This window comes from Molossus molossus, unplaced genomic scaffold (assembly GCF_014108415.1).
Source record: "Molossus molossus isolate mMolMol1 unplaced genomic scaffold, mMolMol1.p scaffold_m16_p_20, whole genome shotgun sequence".
NCBI classification, from domain to species: domain Eukaryota; kingdom Metazoa; phylum Chordata; class Mammalia; order Chiroptera; family Molossidae; genus Molossus; species Molossus molossus.
In genome coordinates, this window is record NW_023425356.1 from 13,113,836 (window position 1) to 13,139,569 (window position 25,734).

At 45.1% G+C, this 25,734-nt stretch overlaps 1 protein-coding gene across 3 annotated transcripts in view; it reads left to right on the forward strand.

Annotated features, from left to right (window-relative positions):
* The window catches only part of MAGI3 (membrane associated guanylate kinase, WW and PDZ domain containing 3), a 204,757-nt gene that overhangs the window by 166,943 nt on the left and 12,080 nt on the right, over positions 1–25,734 (forward strand). For 2 of the 3 annotated variants that reach the window (XM_036272469.1, XM_036272471.1), the window contains exons 9-16: positions 1,593–1,781; positions 4,874–5,476; positions 6,647–6,678; positions 8,966–9,122; positions 11,476–11,567; positions 13,744–13,936; positions 15,816–16,004; positions 21,300–21,485. In XM_036272469.1, the coding sequence (XP_036128362.1) occupies positions 1,593–1,781; positions 4,874–5,476; positions 6,647–6,678; positions 8,966–9,122; positions 11,476–11,567; positions 13,744–13,936; positions 15,816–16,004; positions 21,300–21,485 (1,641 nt within the window). The remainder of the gene's footprint in view (positions 1–1,592; positions 1,782–4,873; positions 5,477–6,646; positions 6,679–8,965; positions 9,123–11,475; positions 11,568–13,743; positions 13,937–15,815; positions 16,005–21,299; positions 21,486–25,734) is intronic. The other variant, XM_036272470.1, reaches the window with a different exon arrangement.

Sequence of the window (25,734 nt, forward strand, 5' to 3'; positions counted from 1 at the left end):
AACCTTGGGTGAGTTCCCTAAACTCCTGGTGCCTCTGTTTCCTCATCTGGAAAAAGTAGGGATAGTAATAGTTCTTATCTCCTAAGGTGGTTCTGAGTTGCAAATTAATTCATGTAAAGTGCTTACAATGGTATTTGGCAAATGGTAACAAATACTTGATAGCTTTCATTGTGATTAGTGGAGACATACAAAGTACAGTGGAGATGCAAAGGAGGGGCCCTCAGCTCAGCTTTGGTGGAGAAAGTCACCGGGCCAGGGGCACTTGCAAAGCAGAGGACACATCACATTTGAACTGGGTTATGAAGTGTCAGGGAAAGTTAAATCAGAAAGATAGAAATTTTAGAGGATGTTTATAGCAACATTATTCCTAACATCCGAAAAGTGGGAACAAATGTCCATCAACTGATAAAGGGATAAATAAAATGTGCTATATCCATACAGTGGGACATTATTTGGCAGTAAAGTACAAACATGTGCTACAACACAAATGAACCTCAAAAACATGCTAAGCAAAAGAAGCCGCTCAAAAAACCACGTCATATGATTCCATTTACACGAAATGTTCAGATTGGGAAAATCTATAGACAGAAGTAGATTAGTGGTTGCTTAAGACTAGGGTGTGAGTTCAGGTCTGGAAGAAAGAGTACCTGCTAATGGGCTTGGGAATTTCTTTTTTTGAGGAAGGAGAACGTTTTCTAAAACTAGATTGTGGTGATGGTTGCACTATATTGACGTGTACACTTTAAATGGCTGGATTCTGTAATATGTGAAGTATATCTTAATAGAGCTGTTAAAAATATTTGGCAGAAAATTTTAAACCATCGAACAAAAATTTGTTAAACAATGCTTTGTAAATAAGAAATCTGCACCGTTTGGTCCTGAGGGTTTTCAGAGGTGCACTAGTGGGGCCCCGGTGGGGGGGGGGGGCGAGGCCCGGGACGGGACGGGAGGTGTTCTCAAACATGGACAGTCTTCGTTCTAGGACGGTCTGAGGAATCTCTAATGGTGGGCTCTTCAGTGGAGCTGGGCGTCTTCTTCCCGAAGTATCCAGTAAACATAAGCGCAAGGGAAAGACACAGGAAGTGTTTCCTGAGTTTAGGGATTCTCTCCTTCATCAGATACAAAGTCAAGGCTGCAGCCGGCTGTCTTCCTCTTCCTAGAATAGTGTTTTCCACACACAGCTCAGCGGGTGCTCCTTCGGGTGACACGGGCGGCTGGGTGAGTGTCCACGACTTTCAGGAGTTTTATAAGGCGACTGTCCCTCCCATTTTGACTTCAGATAAGGGATTCTTTGGGGTGAGAGAAAGTAAGTACAAACAAACAAGGCAACAAGGAGGAAAAGTAGGTGCTTTTACTTTTCAAGTAACATGGAAGAATCATGTAAAAGAGAAATGACGTACTCGCTAAGTTTTAGTTTTCAGTGACTTAGTTGATGAATTTAAATTCTAACTGTCCCATTATATTTGAGTCTCTCTCATTTTCTTCTTTGTAGTTCCTTATGTTTAAATTATATAGACTATCTTAAATACTGCCTTTGAGGGCCCCATTCATTGTCATGATATTTGTCTCTAACCCACTTCTCATTCTGACAGATACGGAAAAATCCCACTTCACGCGTGATCCATCCCAGCTTAAAGGCATCCTTGTTCGAGCATCACTGAAAAAAAGCACAATGGGCTTTGGTTTCACCATCATCGGCGGAGACAGGCCTGATGAGTTCCTGCAAGTGAAAAACGTGCTGAAGGAAGGTCCCGCCGCCCAGGATGGGAAAATCGCACCAGGTGAGCAGTTTCACAGACGTGTGCATACGTGTTCTGGGTATGGCATTCCATCGCCATTAGCCTCTGGGCAGCACCCAGCTCACGCGTTTTTACATTTCTGTAGCAAAAATGTATGAACAAGTATGTAATAAATAAATTCTATAAAGAACATCAGTATATATTACGTATCATTTTATTGAGAAAAAGAACTAAATTATACAACTGAAGATTTTTGTGTTAAAATAGTTTATCATTTAAATTAAGTTCATACTAGATTTTGTGTGTGTGTGTGTGTGTGTTTTAATTTCTATTGATTTTAGAGAGAGGAAGGCAGAAAGAGAACATAGCCTGCTGTTCCACCCATTCATGCCCTCAGTGGTTGATTCTTTTTTTATTATTATTGATTTGAGAGAGAGATAGAAACATCCATGAGAGAGAACATTGATTGGCCACCTCCTGCATGCCCCCCATTGGGGATTTGGCCCACAACCTGGGCATATGCCCTGACCAGGAATCGAACCATGGGTCGATGTTGATACATGGGTTGATGCTCAACCACTGAGACACACCGGCTGGGCAGTGGTTGATTCTTGTATGTGCCCTGACCAGGGACCAAACCTGCAACCTGGGGCTTGGGGATGGTGCTCTAACCAGCTGAGCTACCCAGCCAGGGCAAAGTGCATGCTAGTTCTGAGGGAGGGCCATCTTCACAGATAAGTGGAAACTTAGAGAACAGGTATTAAATTTATTAATTTTAGAGTAGTTTGTATAATTTTGAGATAACCCTTTGGCTTTACTAAGCTAAAGATTTATGAACCATCTCAGAAAACTCTTTGATTGGTTTTCTTCGATTACATGGGGTATTTCTGGAACTATTTAATGTTGATTTATAACCGGTTTTGAAAAATGATCCACTGTGATGTTTATAGTGACACCAAACAAATTGTTACATCTACCAGTTTTCTCCCAAGTCCTGCTTGCTTGGTCTCACTGGTTGGGAGTAAAGTTAAGCGGCTATGTGAAGAAGGGTAGACACGGATATTACCATTTCCACAGAGCTGTATAAATGTCTTTTACATAGATGTCCTAACTTCATAATTTCTAGAAATTTTTGCGTGGCCGACAGTTTTTATGGCAGAGGGGAAATTCAAGACTAGTTACAGGTTGTGAAGGAGGTTTAAGCACTATTCCCAGAAGGATTTTAGAACCCCACCGAGGTTGCTTCTTGTAGTATTTACTAGACTCTGTTGTTTCACATGCCATGTAAAAATAGCGCGCATTTGGTCTGCTCCTGTTGTCATAATATTTTTCATGATGGATATTGACTTATTTCCAATTAGGATATGGGATTTCTCAAATTATGCTTTTTCATTTAGGTGGTAGCAACTCAAAACAAGAAAACTTAAAATAAACAAGTTATATTTATAAAGAAAATTATTTTTAGTTCTCCTTTATTATTTTATAAAATAAACTTTAGTGATTAAAATTAATAATGAAGGGTTTTTTTTTAAGTTCTCAATTTTGACTTTTTGTCTATGAAACACATCTTACAACTATTGTATATGATGTTGAGATTTCATAATATTCAGATTTGTCTAAAATTATCTAATTTGCATAGCAATACAATACTTCCATGAAAACTCTTGGATTTTAACCAGGAGAGCAAAAGTTAAAACTGTTTCTAATTAGTCTAATTTCTGTATCTTCTTAGATTATGAAACAAATTTCCACAGACTAATGTTTTTACATGTCATTCTTGTTGATTTTTTAAAGCCCACATACAACCAGAACACATTAAATCACCTCTGCTTGGGCAATAACCTTTGTTTTGTGTGTGAGATTTTTTAAATTGATTTTTAGAGAGAGAGAGAGAGAAGAACGTCAATGTGAGAGAGAAACACTGATTGGCTGCCTCCGGCACACCTCTGGGAACCAAGCCTGCAGCTTGGGCTGATGCCCTGACCAGGAATCAAACCGGCCGCCCTTCAGTGCATGGGACTACGCCCAACTGACGGAGCTCCGCTGGCCAGGGCTGGCAATGACTGTTTAAATAAGTATATTCAAATGAAAGCAGCAAGTGGATAAGACGGCAGAGGACAAATTTTAAAAGTTGAGGCTGTGCCCTGGCCAGTTTGGCTCAGCGGTTAGAGTGTCGGCCTGGACCAAAGAGTCACGAGTTCAACTCCAGTCAAGGGCACGGACCTGGGTCGCGGTTCTGTCCCCGGCCCAGGTCGGGGTCATGTGGGAGGCAGCAGGTTGATGTGTCTTTCTCACATTGATGTTTCTTTCTCTCTCTCCCCTGCCCTCACTCTATCTGAAGATAAATGGGGAAAAAATATCCTCGGGTGAGGGTTAAAAAAAAAAGTTAAGGTTACATTAAGAAAAAAAAGCACAGCTGGTGAATGTCAGGTGTGGTGGTCATAATGTAAAATCAGGGAAGCAAAACCAACTGTTACAAGATTAATTTAGCTGACTTTTCAGTGTCCTAATATGTTCTTTGCTTGTATTGGACTTTGTTTTGCTTGTTTCTCCTTGTGAAATCTGAATGACGACAAATTGGAACTCTACAAAAAGAAGAGGCTAGGAGAAAACGTGTTCCTAATATTATTCTAATCTTGAGCCCTACATTATGAATGTTTAGTTACATCTTAATGGCTTCTTAAAAGTCAAGAAACACAATGGTATTTAAAGATTACCCGTTTGTACAAATAGTCACTGGAGTTACTCGATACCCTTTTATGTACTGAACACCTACTACCATGTACCTAGCGAATGTGGCTACGTAGGTGGGACACAGAGGATACACTAACGATGATACGGATTTGCGGTCATTTTTGGTATGTGTCCCTTGAGTTTGAGGTCGTAACTCTTTGCTACAAAGATAATTAAGATTTATACATTTATGTATTCTTTCCAGAGAGGGGAAATGACATGTCTCACAGAAGGGAGCGTGACATGCCTGTGTTTGAAATCTAACTTTTCAGCAATTAATGAACAGTTAGAGGTTTCCAGAATTTAAATGTAGATGCTGAATTTTAGTTTTGTCTCCCCCAACAATAAGAATTAACTTATTTGGTGGTTTAAATATTCCTAACATGATTATCTTTTACCAGGTGATGTTATTGTAGACATCAATGGCAACTGTGTCCTTGGTCACACCCATGCAGATGTTGTCCAGATGTTTCAGTTGGTACCTGTCAATCAGTACGTAAACCTCACTTTATGCCGTGGTTATCCACTCCCGGATGACAACGAAGACCCTGTGGACATTGTTGCTGCTACTCCCATCATCAATGGACAGTCATTAACCAAGGGAGAGACTAGCGTGAACACTCAGGATTTTAAGTCAGGAGCAGTGGTTCTGGACCAGAATGGAAAATCAGGACACCTCTTGGTCAGTGACCGTCTCAATGGGCCATCAGATGCAAGCGAGCAGAGAGCGTCCATGGCATCGTCGGGCAGTTCCCAGCCTGAACTAGTGACTGTCCCTCTGGTCAAGGGCCCTAAAGGCTTTGGGTTTGCAATTGCTGACAGCCCCACTGGACAGAAGGTGAAAATGGTGTTGGATAGTCAGTGGTGTCCAGGCCTACAGAAAGGGGATATAATTAAGGAAATTTACCATCAGAATGTGCAGAATCTAACCCACCTCCAGGTGGTAGAGGTGCTAAAGCAGTTTCCGGCAGGTGCGGACGTGCCCTTGCTTATTTTACGAGGAGGTGAGTAGTGCGTGACGAGGAGAAGCGTCCGTGTCCGTGCGCTTACCGGTTGCTTGTCCTTCCTCACAGGTCCAGAGCCTCCCCCAGACTCCGCTGGTCCCTAGTGGGCATTTCCTGGCGGTCCTGTCTGACTGCTTTCATGAGCAGCATCTTTTGCAGCAGATTCTTCAGTCATTAATGGTTTCATTCATACATGTGATGGATTTCTTTCCCTCTATATTCTTTTAAAAATCTGATCTATGGCTTTAGTGGTGGGAGAGAGTCACACTCTGAAGTCACAGTGTGCTACTTCAATGAAAGATATCCTCTTACTTCCCTTCTCTCTGTTGATGACAACAGTAAAATTGACTCTCTCCATCACTGGCACTTCGTCCGGACCTCTGGAACACCCCAAAGATGAGAGAGCCGGCGTCTCTGAGGGAGCGCAGTGTTGGGCGGCTGATCTGTTCCGTATGGACAGGCGTGATAACTTGTGCTCATAAAGCTTTATCTGAAGCTCCAGTCTCTGTCCGTAAATGTTAATGAAACCCCACAGTGTTCGTGTTAGAGAAATAAAATTTCTATTTCCCAAGGTCATCCGCTGACATGAACTGCTCGCAGAGGTTATAAATCCTGTTCCAAGGACTGGTCACCAAGTTTGCGCTTCAGTAGGCTCTTAAATCCACACCAATGGCGACTGGCACTGGAAAGAATAAAATCTGGCCCTTCACTCTTTTATCTCTCTGGCTTTTAGTTTTCATTTTTGAGGCAAATGCGTAGTTTAACTTCGTTGGGGCATTTTTGTTTTTGCTTTGCTCATTCTCGTTTCTTCTCTGGGTGATGAGGTATATGCGCTCAGAGGAGGTGACAGTCTCTCTGCTATGCTGAGCGCTGCCGTGGTGTCAGCAGGTCCCACGGGCCTGCCTTGCTCCCCACTGGCTCCACGGTAGGGAAATGATGTTGATCTGCTTGAGTCTTTGGTTACCGGATCTGTAAAATGGTAGTGACATTTATGCCTTAGGATTGTCAGAAGAATGAAATGAGATCATCTGTGTCTAATGCCTGGCACATAGGAGGTGTCAGAATTGACTAGCCTACGGAAAGTCAAAGCTAGTTTATCCTAAACGTTAACTGTATTTGCAATCTGGAGATGCTTCCTCTGTTTTTAAAATTTGGCTTATTTTCTTTAAGGTCCTCCTTCACCAACCAAAACTGCCAAAATGGTGAGTATACAGTAGTCCTCAGATGCTTCTTCCCAACCCACCAAAAGAGATGCCCTGTGCCCTCTGTAGGACAGCCCCGAGGTGGTGATCATGGACGGGGAGGGCCAGGGGTCTGCCCTGGCTGCGTCAGGACTCGGGAAGGCCTGCAGTTAGAAGAAGCCCCATAGAGAAGACATGTGCCCCCTGCTTAAGTATTTCTGCTGGAGGAATACTGGGGATCCGTGCTGCCCATGACCCTGTCCTCTGAACGGTGAAATGTGGGTCATTGACATGCTTACTTAGGGGTCCTTTCTCTGCGTTTGAGAGGAGCACACGGGAGGGAGGGCCATGGAAAGGGTTACATCTCCCTATGCCCAAAGGGAAGACAGGTTGCCTCACATAATTTCATGGGGTCTGTAAATACCCACATTTAGATAACCTCACATTTAGGACTGAACAAGACTTTCTAGAGAATTGTGGCCTCTTGTGCTCAATTTGCTTGTCAAAGTGATTGGCTGTCAGACTTAAAGCACTGTTTCTTTGGCATCCTTCTGAGTACCCGAGGAGCCCACTGAAGGACCTGTGTAGAGAATAAGACCTTAAAAAAGGATGCACCGAATAATGCTACAAAAGAAACTGTGTTAGGTGCACATCTATCTACTTAAGTAGCCACAATTATGTGGATCTAGACATACAGACAATTGTGTCTGAAATCCTTTGCTTGAATTGGGGTCTGTCATCTCACAACTGAAAGGTGGTCGTCCATAACCTTAACCCATAGGCTGATAAAGATGTCAAATGGATAAAATCTTACTAGCCCACCTAATAGGATCCTCTGCAGATTTGATGGGAGCGGGGGGTGTTAATCAAAAGGAAAGAAGCAGTCTGTACTTTTTAAAAATTGATTTTAGAGAGAGAGGAAGGGAGAGAGAGAGAGAGAGATTGAAATATCAATCGGCTGGCTGCCTCCTGCATGCCCCCTACCAGGGATCAGCCTGGAAGCCCTGGCATGTGCCCTGACCAGGAATCGAACTGACGGCCTTTCGGTGAATGGGACAGTGCTCAGCCAGCTGAGCCACACACGCCAGGGCTCTGAACTCTTACAGACTGTACCACTCAGGTCCAGTGTGGGCAGAATTCTTTTCTGCCTATTCAGTTAAAGTTGCACTGCAGTTTCCTACATTTCTCTGGTTCCTCTAGTCATCATTTTTCACATTTTATAATGGATGCCGGTGCACCATGGTGACCCTGACGCTTTGTGCTGATGGGAGTCTCTGGTGACCCTCACTGCTCGGGCAGAATCCCAGGACTGTGGGGCAAAGGAAGGGGGGCTGCTCTCATGTCCCCCGCCCTCTGACTGGTCTGGGTCAGCCAGGGGTCCCTTCGGGCACAACACTGTAGTGACCGGCCCACTGCTCCCTGACAGACAGTGTAAGTTATTCTATCACACACGAGTCTAAAGCCCCCTCTCCTCACAGTAAGTCAGGACAACAAGCCGTTTCAAAGCCCTACTTTCTTAGGCTATTTATTGGATTTCATTTTTAAGATGCTATTAAAGAACTCATTTTGCTTGGATATCAGTGTGTGCAAGTTCTGTCCGAATGGAAGAACGTGGGAATGTGCTCGCTCTGCGTCCCTCGCCGCTGGCCTGGGGCGCGTCCCCTCGAGACACTCGCCCGCCCGTGGGCGTCCCGCCGGCCAGCGGCACTGCCTCCTCCAGGTGCTTAGTGAGGACCCATCAAACCTCCTCCCTGGGGTCAGGCTCAGTGCGCGGCCGTGCGGCTCCTCGAGGACTCTGTCCGTCCCCTGTGCGGCCCGTGCACGTCCCTGTTTGGTCCCGGAGGCAGCTGTGTCGGTGCGCGCGGTGCTCGCCCTTCCCGACGCCGCGCCCTTCAGCCCGGCTCCTCATGTTGTGGTGACCCAGCCATAAAATCATTTCGTTGCTACTTCGTAACTGTAATTTTGCTACTGTTATGTCTTAGGCGACCCCTGTGAAAGGGTCGTTCGACCCCCAACGGGGTCGCGACCCACAGGTTGAGAACCGCTGTAAGGGGACAGGGCAGGAGGCCTCAAGCACAGCCTCACTGAGGCCTTTCTGTTGACATCACTCTAGGCCTTTTCTAGTTTCAGTTAAATATGTTTCACAAACACCCGTGGCCATTCTCGTGGGCTCGGGCACCCAGCTGCGCTGTGGCTTTGACCCGCCACCTCTGCAGCGGAATCAGGGACATGCCCGCCTAGACCACGGTTTATACTAATCGACTCTCTGGCTTTTTCAAATACTAAGTGAGGCCCTTTTGCATTTCAGAAAACTGATAAAAAGGAAAATTCAGGAAGTTTGGAGGCCGTAGATGAGCCCGTTCCCCGGCCCATGCCTTTCCCACCCAGCATCATCAGGTCAGGGTCCCCGAAACCGGATCCTTCCGAGGTCTACCTGAAGTCTAAGACTTTGTATGAAGATAAACGTAAGTAGTTGTGGAATATTTCAGGAGAGCATGTGACAGAATAAATTTGAATTTTTTAAATAACTGGGACCTTCCCGTCTTTCGAAACCATGTTGAAAAGTTATTGCTTCATTCCATTCTAATAACTCTAGGCTTCTTCCATTTACATTCAACATTAATTCCTTCATTTTTTTTTTCAAAATCATATATTAAGTGCCTACTACCTACCCAACATCTAAGTAAGTAACGGGAATAAATAGATAAATAGGCTACATGGGCCCTGCACCCAAAAAGATGATTAAACCTAAATGGAAAAATCAAATTTGTAATCAAATAAGTGTGCAAATCAGTACAATAAGCCTGTCAGGTGCAGTCACAGAAGGATGGACTGGGTGATGAGTCCAAAGTACGAGATGGTCAGGTTTAGCACCTCGGGTAGTGTCAGACCCTGAGTCATATAGGAAGCTAAGTTTTAACCACGTCTTCAAAGACAACTGTTGATGGGACAGGTAGAAGGGAAAGAGAAGGAATACCATTTGCACATTGACTTTGCACGGCCTGGGCTCTGCAAGGGGCTCCGCTCGGCGGGGTATGTTGTCAAGGGGAAGCAGAGGGCAGGAGCCGCGGGGGAGGGCTAGGGTGCTGTGCTGAGCGGCTGGAGTGGTCAGAGCGAGGGAGCCGCACGATGGGTTAACTGGAGGGAGGGTAATACTGCACTGTGTTTTAGAAAGACTTTCCTGGCAGCGGTATGGGGGTGATGAATTGGGTGTGCGGTCTGAGGAGGAGCCAGAGTGCACTCCTTAGGGAGTCCAGCTGAGAGAGGATAAGAAGTTCAGGTTCATACTAACTTACTTACTAACGCTAATCTTTTCCAAAGTAGAATTGTAGTAGGTTTAATTTTTTTAATGTATTTTTTTTTTTTAAAGAAATAGATCTAAATCTACCTTGGAAAGGATGTATACAGGTGGAAATATTATATATAACTGACTTCATACTTATTTAACCAATTATAGATCTTTCCCTTGATGGTCCCAGGCCATGTTTAAGAAGATGAAAGCCAGGCACAAGCACAGCGAAGCAGTAATTTAAATTAGTACCACTATGGAGAACCCCTTCTTCAGCCTGACTTACCACTCGTGGCCTGATCCATTCTTTTTATAATCCTTACCCCAAGGATATGTTTATTGATTTTAGAGAGGAAGGGAGAGAGAGAGAAACACTGATCAGTTGCTCCTGTATGCACCCCAACCAGGACTGAACCCGAAACCTAGGTATGTGCCCTGCACCCTTTTTCGTGTGAGGGGCAGTGCTCCAACCAGCTGAGCCTCCCAGCCGGAGCAGCCTGATGCATTCTTAGGCTTGGTGTAAACCAGTCAATCCCTCTGGGCCTCAACCCATAAAATAAATGAGTTGGACTCATGTGTCCTTCTCTAATAGAAAGTATTTCTCAAAAGACATCGCTTCTAAGGAACAATGTCAGGAATTACTCTGTCCAGTATCTCACTTTTTATAGCATTCCCTGACATGTTTCTCTTCTCTTTCTAGCAAATACTTCTTACATATAAGTAACATTAATATTTTCGCAGAGATAAAATTTTAGTTATGAAGTAACTTTTTTTTTTTTTTGGTACATGCCCCTAGCAGGAACCGAACCTGGGACTCTAGTCCGCAGGCCGACGCTCCAACTGCTGAGCCAAACCGGCCAGGGCTGAAGTAACTTCTTCTGACTTAATAGTCTGATGACTGCCCTTTGGGGGCAGGTCGTGTGTGTCAGGAGCTGGCCCATGAAAATCAAGCAGAGTTTAAACCTCGCTCTGCTGTTTCCCTGACCCTGGGCCCTCCATTTCCCCCCGCTAGGAAATGGGGCTAAAGATAGGTGTTAATTGTTACTTACTTTTCAAATAATGTCATTTTGCAAAGTTAGGCTAAGTGAGCAGTTCATGTGGAATGTTTTTCTGAAACAAACATATTTTATGGGCCTTCTTTTTGCAGGATTTGCCCAAGCATTAATTTAGATCATTTGCACCTATCAAATATCAAACTTAAATTGGATAATTCTGAATTTGATACTGTAGTATTAATTCGAAGGCACGAGGAATGAATGGCAGTGTAGCGCCGAGCACCTGAACAGGGCGGGGGCGGGGGGATGTCCCTAAAGCAGTCCCGATACAGAGTTTGGCTGGAACCCAAAGCAAAGATGTGGTTGAGTTTTGTGGTGTCATACAAGTGTGAATTGCATCTCAGAAAGTTCTGAGGATCTAATTTATTAAACTCTATAATATCCTACTAAATATTGAACTTAGTTTTATTTTAGTCTTTTTAAAATAAACCAAAGTATTTGCTTATTTTTTAAATGTTTTCTGGTTTTCCTTAGCGCCAAACACCAAAGATTTGGATGTTTTTCTTCGGAAACAGGAATCGGGGTTTGGCTTCAGGGTGCTAGGAGGGGATGGACCGGACCAGTCGGTAAGTGTCAATACTTCGGACTTCAGCTATTCCTGTTAAAGCGTTTAAGTGGCACTCTGGTAGAATATGGTGTTTTTGTTGTTTTCTGTTTTGTTTGATTTTTTTTTTTTTAATCTTCACCTGAGAATATTTTTCCAGACAGAGTGGAAGGGGGAGAGAGAGAGAGAGAGAGAGAGAGAGAAACATCAATGCCAGAGAGACCGATTGGTTGCCTCCTGCACGACCCCGACCAGGGCCGGGGACTGAACCACAACCAAGGTACGTGCCCTTGACCGGAATCTAACCCGAGACTCTTTGGTCCGCGGGCCAGTGCTCTAACCACAGAGCCGCACCGGCCAGGGCTGGCGTGTTTGGAAGAGACTGTGTTTCCTCTGGCAGGTTCATCAGCACGAGAAGAACTGTGTTCCTCTCAGCGTCAGGCCCAGTCACCTTAGCGCAGTGAGACGGGGTGGAACTGGGCATGTCAGCCGAAAATTAGACAGTAATTAATGTCTCCACGTGCCTAATGCTTATTTAACATGTTTTACTTCCTTTTGCCTTCATTAAACAGATTTTAAGACATTGTCCTTTTCTAAGAAACCTGTAATTCAAAATCCTATTTACCACAATCACTTTATCGTCTGAATGATCTGTAAACAGTTGGCATGAGCCATGAATATTATGTCACCTAAATCCGTATCATTCACCATATTATTAATGGGCTGACATCTTTATGCTCAGAATTTTGCATGCCATTTCATTTGTTACCTCTGAGAACAGAAGGATGTGAAATAATTAATGCTTCTGTCCAGAAAGCACAAGGGTTATGTTTGCAAAGCATTTAAATCTAGAATGCTTTTACACATGATTTACACACAAAGTTGGAGAGCGAATGTGGTGGGTGTTTTTTTAAGTTTGCCCTTAGTTTGAATGACAGAGGAATAATGTGCTTTGTAGAATTTAAGAATATAGTTAAGTGACTTTTTTTGTATAATATTAAGAAAGACTACATTGTTATGATGCTTGGAAGTTAGGTGACAATAATCTTAAATGACAGGCTTTCTTCTATTTCTGAACAGAACATTTGATTTTTATAGTATAAATGTGCCCTGACGAGTCTTATCAGTTACAGTTAATACAGTTTCCCCTCTGTAGCCAGACATAGGAGCCCTGAGTGTTCCTGAGGCTAGAGGTAGTATGTGCTATTGCTTCCTCTTTCGTTGGTACTCATAGTGGTCACTTAGACATTTGAGAATTTATTTCAGACAACTTGGGAGAACTCTGTCTCTTAAGTGTCAGGGGGTTTTTGTTTGTTTGCTTTTTAACCCTCACCTGAGAATATTTTTTCATTTTTGTTCAGATAGAGTGGGAGGGAGAGAGAGAGAAACATTGATGTGAGAAGGGCACATTGACTGGTTGCTCCCACATGACTCGACCAGGGCCAGGGACAAACCGCATCCGAGGTTTGTCCCCTTAGCCGGAATCGAACCCACAACTCGTTGGTCCGCAGGCAATGCTCCACCTGCTGAGCCAAACCGGCCAGGGTATAAGTGTCAGGTTTTATCAGCTCTGACATTAGCCCCAACGTTCGGGATTGCCTGATTTTAGGATTTTAGCTGCTGGCCAGCAGGATAACCTAGACATGTTCACCTGGATGTCCCTGAACCTGAGGCCACTCTGTGTCCTAAAAATATTCGCTGCTTTGAGGTGTAGGAAGCAGAAGTGTTTCTCTGTCTTATGTGCTGGACTTGGACGAAAGCTGCGTGATGGTGGTATCGTACAAATCACCCAGCTGCTGGGAACCGCGTGTGGACATTTTTCCTGATGGCAATAGACTTGTGTTTACTTCTAGAGCTACCCCACAGAACTGCATTTTCTGGGTTTGTTTTGTTGCAGTGATGGTAGTGATGGTGGCACTTTATAAAGTTATTAAACAACTTTGTATTTTCTGTCTTCTTTGTACTCCATCCGGAGGATCCAGAAGGGATGATGTAGTGTGGTTACTTAAAGAGCCATTTTAGAGAACGGTCTCTGTCTCAGACATCAGCTTTCTAAAAGAGGACTGTTTTCATAGTTAAACTGCAGTAATCTGTCTGTCTGTACAGAACTGAGTCAGGAAGTTCTTTACTTAGTAGGTAAGGATCTTAGCAGATCCTGGCCGACTACACAGGCCAACCTGTCCTTGGTGTGCCCTCAGATATACATCGGGGCCATCATCCCTCTGGGCGCAGCGGAGAAGGACGGCCGGCTCCGTGCGGCTGATGAACTGATGTGCATAGACGGCATTCCTGTTAAAGGGAAGTCCCACAAGCAGGTCCTAGACCTGATGACGACTGCAGCTCGCAACGGCCACGTGTTGCTAACTGTCAGAAGGAAGATCTTCTATGGAGGTATGTGCACCCGCTCCTGCTCAGATAAGTTACAAAAGAACAGGGACTTAGTCCATTGTCTGTGTAGTTTTGCACATTATTTTACATATTATGTGGGACAGTGTGTGAGGCAGTCCGTGCGGTGTGACCCAAGGCCTCGTTGTGGACGGCCATGTAAGGAAAAGGATTAATAAATAATACTACTACTGTCAAAGAAGAGAAATTTGGGGCTTCCCTATTAAGAATATATTAATATATTGATGAATTTACCAGTTTAAATCTGTTTTCTTAAAAACAAATACAAAATTATTTAGTCATACTGAGATGTCCCCTTAGCTGAATATCAAGATTGTGGATCTTGATGAAATCCTACATATTGAGAGGACAGAATGTTTGTACTTGAAAAGTTTTAGAATAATATGATTTAACATTTATTGAGTGCTCACTATGTCCCAGGCATATGGATTCTCTCATTTAATCTTTATAACACTAGGATGCAAATACTGTCAAGTCTAGTTTTGCAGTTACTCACGGAAAGGTAGAGACACACATAACTGGTTAGGTGTAGGGCCAGGATGAAAATGGGTGTTTAATTACAGAGCCCGATGTCTAAATGATACACTCAGATACGAATCTCTCATGTTTGTCTCATCGATAGCTTTGTGAATATTAAATAGGAATTTTGCGGAGTGAATTCTTGCCACTTGCAGTTTTATAAAAACACCCCTGTAGCACGGACTGGAGCTTCCTGGATGGGGACCCCTTCAGTCTGTGCTGACCCAGCACTTAGAAGAGCCCCTGCTGGGCACAGAGTGGACGGCAGATGTTTGTTGGCTGATGCATATTTGCATCGCTCTCAAAAACGAGGCCCTGTGCTTTTGCTCGCAACACCCTGAGCAAAGCCCCACCTCTCTTCGAAAGATCAGGCCTTTAGGGGTGCACACAGATGTTAATGTAGGGTCGCTGGGTTTGGTTGTACCGGAGTCAGGATGGAACTACACAAGGTAAGTGACTAGTGGGATGTTAGACTAGCAGGTGGCTGGCTGTCTCCTGGGCGGCATCTTGAGGGAGTTTCCTACTCATTTGACATTATTGGAGGCATTTAGCTAATTCAGTCTAACCATGGATTATATCCCCAAATCCTTGATTTTTCTTTAATGATTGGATGTTGGTGGCACTTTGTTGAGGTTCAAAAGCAGTCTTAGAATCATGTAGCTTTTGAGCCAAAATAGGTCACATGATTGTGTATTGTCAGTGGCAGTGTGTTGTCGTTGTTCATGGTTTGTATGGTGATGTCACCCTCGGAGAAAAAGGGGTGGGTTAACCGGCCCGGTGCTGGGCTTCCCTGGCGGGGTCTCCGCCCAGGAGCGCTGGCTGTTGGCGTGGACAGCTCGGTCTGTGCCTTCGAACTGCCCGGCAGCTCGTCTGACATCCTCATCGGGGAACTGCCGCAGGCCCCACGGAGGCGGCAGCTGAGCCCAGCTGTGGTGGCCGCCGCTGTCCTCACGTAGTGACTTCCAGACGTCACGGATTTCAGCCCCTGCTGAAATGATACTTAAAGTTGATTTTAAAAGGAAATTTACTGTCACTTCTTATCATCAACTTTTGTTAAAATTACTGGTCAAGGTTAAAATCCTTTCTGGAATTCGAACAATTTCAAGGAGAACTTTTACTCTCAAATTTCACAGAAACTTGGAAGCCCCCCATTGCATGTGTCCCGGCTGTCCATGCCAGGGCATTGCAGGCGTCGGGGTCGTGTCCAGCGTGCACATGGGGTGGGGCAGCTTTTCTAGTCTGTTATTAGAAAGTAAATTTTTTTGAGAGGCTTAGAACAAAAACACTTTAGTTATCAAAAATTACGATGTTCCAGAAATATCCAAATTGGTCATGTTCATTGCAGAAAAGCAGCCCGAGGATGACAGCTCTCCAGCCTTCCTTCCGACACAGGACGGGTCTCCGCGCCTGAACCCCGCGGAAGCCCCAGCCAGGCCGGCGCCCCGAGAGGCCTATGATGTCATCTTGCAACGAAAGGAGAATGAGGGCTTTGGCTTCGTCATCCTCACCTCCAAAAACAAGCCGCCCCCAGGAGGTGAGGGCTGCTGTGTCCTGTTGTCCCAGCCTGTGCGTCCAGTTCTCTGGGTCTCTCACAGGGTGTTACAACTGATTAGGAATTATGTATAAATGGCCTTAGAGACTTAACATTCTAAGAATGATGAATATTTTCTTCATTTTCAAAATTAGGTGATCTGGACCAAACCTCCTAGGCTTCAGGGTTATGTGTCATCTCAGATTCCAGGAAACAAGCGTTAGTAGCTCGGTTTGCATCCAGATTATATTGGGCAGTATGTCGGGGACAGTGCTGAACTTTTTTTTTTGTTGTTGTTATCCTCACTCTAGGACATTTTTCCATTTTTTTGTTCAGATAGAGTGGAAAGGAAAGAGAGGAAGAGAGAGAGAAACATTGATGTGAAAGGGACACATCGAGTGGCTGCCACCCACACGACCCAACCAGGGCCGGGGACAACCTGCAACTGAGGCACATGCCCTTAGCGGGAACCGAACCAGGGTCTCGGGACCGCAGGCCGACGCTCTAACCACTGAGCCAAACCGGCCAGGGCTGAACTTTTTATTTTTTATTTATTTATTTATTTATTTATTTATTTATTTATTTATTTATTTTTTATCCTCACCCGAGGACATTTTTCCATTTTTTGCACAGATAGAGTGGGAGGGAGAGAGAGGAAGAGAGAGAGGGAAACATCGATGTGAAAGGGACACATCGAGTGGCTGCCATCCGCACGACCAACCAGGGCCAGGGACAAACTGCAACCAAGGTACGTGCCCTTAGCGGGAACCGAACCCGGGTCTCTCCAGACCACAGGCGGATGCTCTAACCGCTGAGCCAAATTGGACAGGGCTGAACTTTTTAAATATAGGGGCGTAGTATGAGAAATCGTGTATGCAGAAATGAATTAAATTCTAGAAGCAGTTGACAAGCAAAACAGATTAATAGAAAAACCTTGACCCAAACATGTCGCAGATTGTCCCTTGTGATTTAACAATAATCGCCACGCTCTAGCTCCAGAGCAGCCGTCTTGAGTGACAAGCATTCTTCCCTCTTTATACGCTTCTTGAAAGGTAAAGGTTTTGTCAGAACCTTTAAAATTAAACATCCTGATCCTGGTTTAACAGAATATTCTCATCTGCGAAGGATGAATGTGTATGTTCATTCCCTCAACAGAGGAATTACCTCTAGTATGTTCAGGGATGTTATGAGTCAACAAATTAAATGTGTGTCTCATCTTAGTGTTTCTAAGAAATAATTATCTCTAAATATAATTATAAAATCCAAAATGAATATGAGAACCAGCAAATGAATATTTATGTCTCGTGTTTGGTAACTTTATTTTTCTAAGTCAAATGATAAAAACCTGCGACCACACGGCGGTGCCCCTTGCCTTCCCCAGTGGACTTGGTTATTGCCTGGGTAGCGTGATCCTTCTCCACGAGGTGGTCACTACGATCTTCGTGACTAAAGCAGACGGTTTCAGAAAAGTGTTGCGAGCCAAAGGAATTTACAGAAATCTTGCTGAAACGAAGCGCATGTGAAGGAGGGAGCCTGTGACCTGGCTGAGCTGCGGCTGCAGAGTCAGGTCACTGCTCACTGCTGCTTTCCATTTTCTGTCAGCGGTTGCTATGGCAACACTTGGACCGGGAACTGTCACTGGTGCTGTGAGGATGATTATGTGGCCTGTCTCAGAAAAAAGAAAGGAAGCAGCTTTTAGGCGGATTTTATGTTGTATCGTTGGAAATGAGAATTTCCAGAAACAAATAACCATTTTAGATCATCGTATTCTCATTCTCATACCATACAGTAATCCAGGCTTTCAGATTAACCAACACCGTGAAAGAGTACTACTCAGTATGGTGGATGCTAAGCACTTTTTATATTGAAGATATTCCTTTTCTAGCACTGAAAATTAGGGGAGAGTCCATTGTCACCGGAAAGCTGAGCAGTATAGAGGAATTCAGTAAAATAAAGTTTCATTACTTAAAATGCTTAACATTTTTATATTGATTATATTCAACATTTATATAACATCTTAATACATTACATATTAAATATATTCCTATTTGTGTATATCTTATTTGTTTATATTTAAAATTTTAAAATATTTTATACTTATTTATTTAAATTGTTTCTTAGATGTTCATGGTTTTGTGTGCCATCGGTCTTCGTTACGTGTTGGGCTTTAATGAGACACGCTGCCGAGTCTTGTGGTCGCTGTGTGGTCTCGGGCGTCACCCCCGAGGGCTCTGGTTGGTTCTGTAAAAGGAGGACGCGGGGTCACTTCCGGTCTCGTAACGCGCCGAAGCCCACAGCCTGGACCAGCAATAAGTGTTAGCTGCTGCTGCCGTTTTCATCGCCATTATTTATGAAACTGTTTGTCCCTGTCACTTGATCGTTTTTTAAAAGAAACTTTAAAAAGTTTATTAGTACGTGAGTAATGAGCTGGGAAGGAAGCTCGATTAAAATGTGAGATGGAGGCTGCAGCGAGTGTGTGGCAGGAAATGAGTGTTTGCAGCTCATTCATTATCAGCGTGGAGAGTAAATTAGGCTTAGTTGGCAATGAATTTTATATGAAGTACTTGAGGTTTCAGTCACAGTGCAAGACCAGAATCTATCACGTCACTGAAACGCTAGTTAACAGTCTCAGAGTGCTGAGCCCTGCCGGCAGTTCCAGAACCCCGTCCGTCTCTTGCAGACTGGAGAGGGGCCTGGGCGGAGTGGGGTGAGGAGCTGCCCGCCAGACTGAGCCGACGCAGCGCACCGTAGGAGAGAAGGTTCGCTTTGGCAGAGGGTCAGCACTGGCCAGAAGGCAGGGGCCTGGCTGTCAGAGTAGGTCCTGGACCTTGTTTTGGTGTAGATTGGTATTCTGCTCAGTATAGTTTTTTTTTTTTTTTTTCCTTCTGATTAAATGTATTTTCTAATGACATTTGTTGCAAAAAAATTCCCATCACATCTCTAATACCAGTTATAAAATAGTCTGACATTCCCTACTGTTGGTTTTTCAAAGATCCTAGTGCAGCACCCTTGCTGCCTGGACCCATGGGAACAGGGCTAAGTGAGGGGAACACTTGGGAGAGATGCCTGTTTAGATGAAGAGGACCTGGCTAGTTTTCGTCCACCACATTTCAGTTCTGGTTGCAAAGGGTTTCTTTGAGAAGGGACGTTTTCAGTTACTGTCTGTTCTTTTCCTGAAATGAAAGGTTAGTGATCTCAGCAGCTGGACACGCCAGTCTGCAAGACAGACCGTGGCCAGAGCTGAATGAAGACGGATAAACTGACTTTATGGCAAATGTCTGTAGACTTTGTACACCCCCAAAACAAGGCAGGGCTCCAGATTTTCCTCAGCTACGTGTACTGGGGGGGGGGGGAGGGTGACCTTAAAAACTTCCCAGGCTGTTCTCAGAAGGTCCGAAGCTACCTTCCTACTGGCCTGCAGCATTTAGCCGTCTTGGTGGTGAGCCCAGTGAGTGCCCAGACACGCTCTCCTGCCCCTCGCCAGACCGCCCGCCCTCCCTCCAGGCGGCCCCGGCACAGCTGCCCATTCCTTTCGCCACGTGGCTCGCCGACGAGGCAGGGACAACTGCGACCCCAGAGGTTCAGTCTGCTTGGTGCTTTCCCAAGGTTGAACACACCCCTTTCAGCGGGCCGAGGAGCTGAATAACTCTTCTCGGGGGACCTAGAACGCACACTGTGTGAGTGAATCTTCTGAGCAGGACAGTAACTAAGGTGTTGACCCGGAGTCGCCACAGGGCCGCCCGATGAGTCGGCGTGTTCCTGAGGGGCCTGCGGTGCGGCAGGGCCACTGGCCCGGGACGGCCTTCCTCCTGGCACGGTCCTGGTCACTGTGTTCATGAGGACAGCTTGAGATAATTCAGAGCCAAAAGGCACTTGCTTGCAGCATTGACTTCCTCTGCTTGAAGAGAAGACCCATCGCCGTCAGTCCCGAGAGCCACGATGGCAGCGTCCACGGGGCGGAAATCATGGCCGACAGCAACTTCCAGTTCCAAGTGAAGGCCTGCTGCAGTCCCCAGTACACACCAAACTAGGCTCAGGTCCTTAGCGAGGAGCACGTTGTGCCGTGGGAATGGAACATAATCACAGTGCCATTCGAAAATATTTATGGTCCCTTTCATAGCAAGCAGCAGTTCGCGGGAGCCCGGAGCACAGAAGGGACAGTCGTGTCTTAACGAATGCCCCGGCCACGAGGTGAGAGGTGTCTGGACAGGATTTCTGTGTGTCTGAGAACGCATTTTAAACCGTAATGACAGTCGAGTGTCTGAACAGTCAGGAAAGCCGTCAGCACTGAGCCGGGGCCTCACAAGAGACCCGCACAGCGTCTGTGCCGAGGGGGAGGGCTCAGCTTGTCGTGCAGGGCAGGGTTTATCCCTGAGCCAAGTAGTAGTGACATAAAGCACTGATGTTCTGACTCCACTCAGCTTTTCTCATTGTAAAAAGACATAAAGGCCTGCCTGGCCGGTTTGGTTCAGTGGTTAGAGCATTAGCCTGCGGTCCAGAGAGGCCTGGGTTCGGTTCCTGCTAAGGGCACGTACCTCAATTGCAGTTTGTCCCCGGCGGTTGGGTCGTGCGAGAGGCAGCCACTCGATGTGTCCCTTTCACGTTGATGTTTCTCTCTCTCTCTTTCTCTTCCTCTCTCTCCCTCCCACTCTATCTGAACAAAAAATGGAAAAATGTCCTCGGGTGAGGATTAAAAAAAAAAAAAAAAGATCTAAAGGCCTAAATGAAGGGAATTAATTTTGCTCTAGAGCCAAGTACAATTCATTTGGATGGCCAGTCATTTTGCTGTGCCTGGACTTCTAACCAAGAACTTCGGAGTCCTAAACTTGAGTTTGAGCTGCATTTGTTCACAAGGTCCCTTGTGGAAGTAAATGCCCCTTCGACAGAACCACAGAGGGTCTCAGTTTAGCAGTTTCTAAAATAACCCAAAACATGAGGCAGCCCGAATGGCCAACAACAGACAAGAAACGGAGATTACTGAGCTACTATCATCAGTATCCGCGAGGCTGGTCGTCTCTACACAGGACTATTAGGATGACAGTATAAAAATCGGGGAAAGGTTTATGGCAAATAGAAACAGCAAAGGGGTTTAATTGCCGTGGTTGCAGCTATGTGAAGAGAAGGCACGTGGGCAGAATGGGGAAGATGTGTGGGAACCGCTGCGTCTGGATAGGATGCTCGTTTTTCATTGTACTTTAAAGAGTTTTCTTAGATGTGTTGAACTTTTAAACGATGATGATAAATCCAACACTAACAGATACTTAAATAACTGAAAAGCCTGGGGATTTCTTCTCATAGTTATTCCTCATAAGATCGGCCGAGTCATCGAGGGCAGCCCCGCGGACCGCTGTGGGAAGCTGAAGGTCGGAGACCACATCTCCGCGGTGAACGGGCAGTCCATCGTGGAGCTGCCCCACGACAACATCGTGCAGCTGATCAAGGACGCTGGCATCGCTGTCACGCTGACGGTCGTGGCCGAGGAAGGTGAGGGGTGGCCGGGGCGCAGCAGCGGCGGGCGGGGCTCCGTCCAGCTCTGCCAGAACTGGGCAGCGGCACATTCACAGGCCCTGGGGTCTCACTTTTTGTCTTTTCCACTTAATGAATTGGAAAGTTTGTTATCAAGTTATCAGTAGTTCAAGAAGAGTAATCCGGCTGGTGAGTGGTGGCCATTTATTTATGGAGAAGCAGGCAGCTTGGTAAGACTTTTCAGCTCTGATGTTCTTTTAAAATAGTCTCAGCCTCTGCTTGAGTGAGAGAAAATCCTCGGACGGGTCAGGAGTCGCGAGTGTGCCTTCCCAGGACGCAGGCCCCGTCTGGGCAGCTGCCTTGTTCGGGGCAGGGAGTTCGTAGGAATGGCCGGTAAACAGGGCGTCAAACCCACTCAGTGTCTTGCTTTGCTTTAAAGCTGCCTTTTGATCAAGAATTTCTAATGAGGAACCATTTGAATAGAACCCGTTCATATTCTTTGTTTATGAATTACGTAATGCTCATCTCATTTTTCCTGATTTTGTAAAACTAATGAGGAGAAGCCTGAAACAGCAGAATTAGGACGGTCAGTCTTGCATATTAAAATACGTGTGCTGCAGTGTGTGTTCATGTCCCATTCACTCCACGATCCTCTAATGTGGTCAGTCTCCAGCCTTAATTCTCAATTCTTCCGTCCTTTCTCTTGCAACGGCCCCACTGGTATTCTGTAGACCTTTCTGTCCAAGGTCCTGGGTGGACACGCGTTCACCTGGCTGCCCTCCGAGACCCTATTCGTTCCTTCTGGCCCGTGACATCTCTTCCCGTCTCCAGTCTGCCCAGCACTCTGCCCGACTGTCCCGACGCCAATTTTTCCTTCTGAAACCTCCTTAGAGGAAGCTCCATGCTTCCCCACTGCACAGAAAAGTGTTTTTAATTATTTTGCTCCCACCTGCCTTTTAACTTTGCCTCCCAGCGTTCCTCCCAAACCCTTCCCTGAGCGGGGCCTCTCTTAGGCAGCCTCCCCCAAACCCCACAGCTCCGCTTGCCTCTGCCATTCAGAGACTGTTCTTACGTAACCGTCTTGCTTTTAAAAGAGAGTATCTGCTTTTTGAAGACAAAGAAAATATTGCCAATTGCCTATGATACTTGGTAGGTGCTCAGTTAGTGGTTTTTGAATGAGGGAATGAGTTAAAGAATGAACGGATCATTGAATGAACAATGTAAAAGTCAGGAGCTTCTCAGCTCTGTGCCCACACCTGGCAGAGGCCATGCAAACCCAGTAGAAGTGAGGCTTTCGATGGAGTTCACTGGCACCTGTGAGCTGGTTGTAGGAAGGAAACAAGCCACTTGGCGTGTCCACCCTTCAGATTTTAGCTATAGAATTGGAATGATAACATCTGCTTTAGGATCACTGTGAAGATTAAAGGTGAAATTGTATGTAATCTGTGTAAATACCTCCGGCGCTCACCTGATGACGGCTGTCCTTACTTGACCACGTCTGCATGGCTGGCTCCCTGACTCGGGTCTCTGCTTCAGTCACTTCCTGAGGAAGGAACAGTAGTGTTTAATAAATGCTATGTCCTAAAATAATTCAAATCTATTAACTCATTAACGCTCACACTAATCCTAGGTAGGCACCCTGATTTCCCATGCTGTAGGGGAGGAAACTCGGTCACAGAGCAGCCGGGTAACTTGGCCATGGTCGTAAAACTCGCAGGCCGGGACCCAGTACTTGAGTCGGGCAGTCTGGCTCTGCAGTCTGCGCTCCTAACTGCTGTTCCTTCCGGACCAGTTTCCACGAGGGAGCGGGCCCGCTGCCTTCTCCCTGCTCTACTGCCTCCCCCGCACCGAGCCTGCCTGAGCTGTTCACGTGCTCCCCGCCAGAGGGCAGTCACAGGGCTCCGGGCGTTGGGGATGTTGAGATGCTCAGAGCTAAACCCCGCAGGTCGAATACACTGTCAGGCACAGAGCAAGTGCTCAATAAAAATTTTTCGAATGAAAAATTAGCATCACTTAGTGTGATTTTTGGTCAGATTTCTTTATCTCAGTTTCTTTACCACAATCCTGATAGCCTGCTTTTTAGCCTTAAATTTGTTCTGTGACCCACAAAGCAAAGCAGGCCTCAGCACCACAGGAAACAACATGTCAGGTGTTCAGAGAACGAAGTCTCGGGCGTGGGGGGCGTGCGGGGAGCCGCCGGGAGGCGTGTCGCAGTTGCTCAGACCGGCTACAGAAGGAGCAGCGGCCACTTTGCTTCGTCACAGACAGCATGTTTGTGAAGTACAGTGCAAATTAAATGAAAAATAAAAACAAAGACGCTACATTCCCGTTAGATCACTATAAGATTTTCTAAATGCTCACTCGCAGTGTCTTGTTGCTGAGGGAGCACAAACCACACTTGGAGTGTGTGTGGATAGTTCAGTCGTAGGAAGACCCTTCTTACTCTTGAAATTTTTTTTTCCAAAATTACCCTTAATTGTTGATGGTGTTTTCTCTAAGAGGTTTGTCTAAAATTGCGCTGTCACTTTTCTTGAAAGAGTGTTTTGTGTGTAGGCGCACCTCTAAACCATCCCGTTTCAGTGATTACACCTTGTTCAATGACACTCCATGTCCGTCACCCATAGAAGCATTCAGAATCTTGTATTTTTCTCAGAAAAAATAGAAAGTATCTCTTCTGCCCAGAAAAGTCCCATTCATAGAGTTGTTGATCTTCCTAGTTTCTCATAGAATTTGGTATAAAATCTCCCAACTTCACTAGCGTCAAACGAGTATTCACAGTTCAGACTGTGGTCAGAAACCACACCTTCGGAGACATGTCCCCCAGCTGCTGCCTTCCCCCCACCAGCCACTCATGGGGACAGAGACGTGCCCCGGAGAAGGAAAGTGTGTTCCCTTAATTCTCTGTTTCTCCTTTTGATAAACAGCATTTAATATTTGTGCTTATTTTGCCAAGGAAATGGTAAACCAAGTTCCCAAACCAATATCCTATCTGGTATAAAACTTTCAAACTTGTGACCGTCTCTGTGTCATGGCATTATACACAACACTTGTGTTGGTTTCGTTTCGTTTCTTTTTTCCTTTTCTTTTCTTTCCTTTTCTTTCCTTTTCTTTTCTTTCCTTTTCTTTTCTTTCTTTCTTTCTTTCTTTCTTTCTTTCTTTCTTCCTTTCTTTCTTTCTTTCTTTCTTTCTTTCTTTCTTTCTTTCTTTCTTTCTTTCTTTCTCTTTCTACCATTGTAATGTTGCTGTGAACATCAGTGTACAGGTTTTTCTACAGATGTGTGTTTTCATTTTTCTTGAGTATGTACCTAGGAGTGGAATTGTTGGGTCCTGGTAACTGTTGAGCTTTTTGAGAGTTTAAACTGTCCAGTTGTTTCCACTGTGTGCACCATTTTCTGTGTGTGTGTGTGTGTGTGTGTGTGTGTGTGTGTGTGATTCTAGCCACTCTAGTGAGTGTGCAGTGGTATCTCATTGAGGTCTTTATTTGCATTTCCCTAATTACTAATGATGTTGAGCAGCCTTCCGTGTGCTGTTGGTCATTCCTATATCTTCTTTGGAGGAGTGTCTGTTCAAACCCCTTGCTCTCTTAATTGGTTTGTCTTTTGCTTGAATTATTAGACTTCTTTATATATTCTGATAGTAGATCCTTATCAGATATATGTATATCTTTAGTTGCTTGTGCTTTTGGTATCATAGCCTCATGTGTTTTTAAGATTTAACCATGTTGCTGGGTGAACATAATCAATTGCTTTTAACTGCTTGACAGTTTTTTATGGTATATATTCACCATGTATTACCTGTCCACCCCGCACCCCACCCCCAGCCAGCCTCCAACTCCATATCATCACACACTGTCCAGACATACCCTCATGTGTGTACCTTATACAACTGAGAATTTCTTGCAGTGGAATTGCTTGATCTAAGCACATGCCATCCACATGCATTTGACCGAGGACGGTCAGACTGTCCTCATAACTGCTGTGTCCGTCTGCACCCCCCGCGGAACCTTGAGTCCTGTGTCTTCATATCCCCCCCAGTACTTGGCATTATCCTGAAGTATGGGAAGTGTTATCTCATTGATATTTAATTTGTGTTTTTCTCTGATTACCCATGAATTTGAGCATCTCTTCAAGATGCTTGTTTTTGGGGATTTTTTTCTTCTTGTGAATGACCTCTTCATATCCTTTACTCATTTTTCTTGAAGGATTTCTGCCTTTTTCTTGTTGCTATGTAGAGATTCCTTGTGAATTGTATAGGCATTCGTCCAATT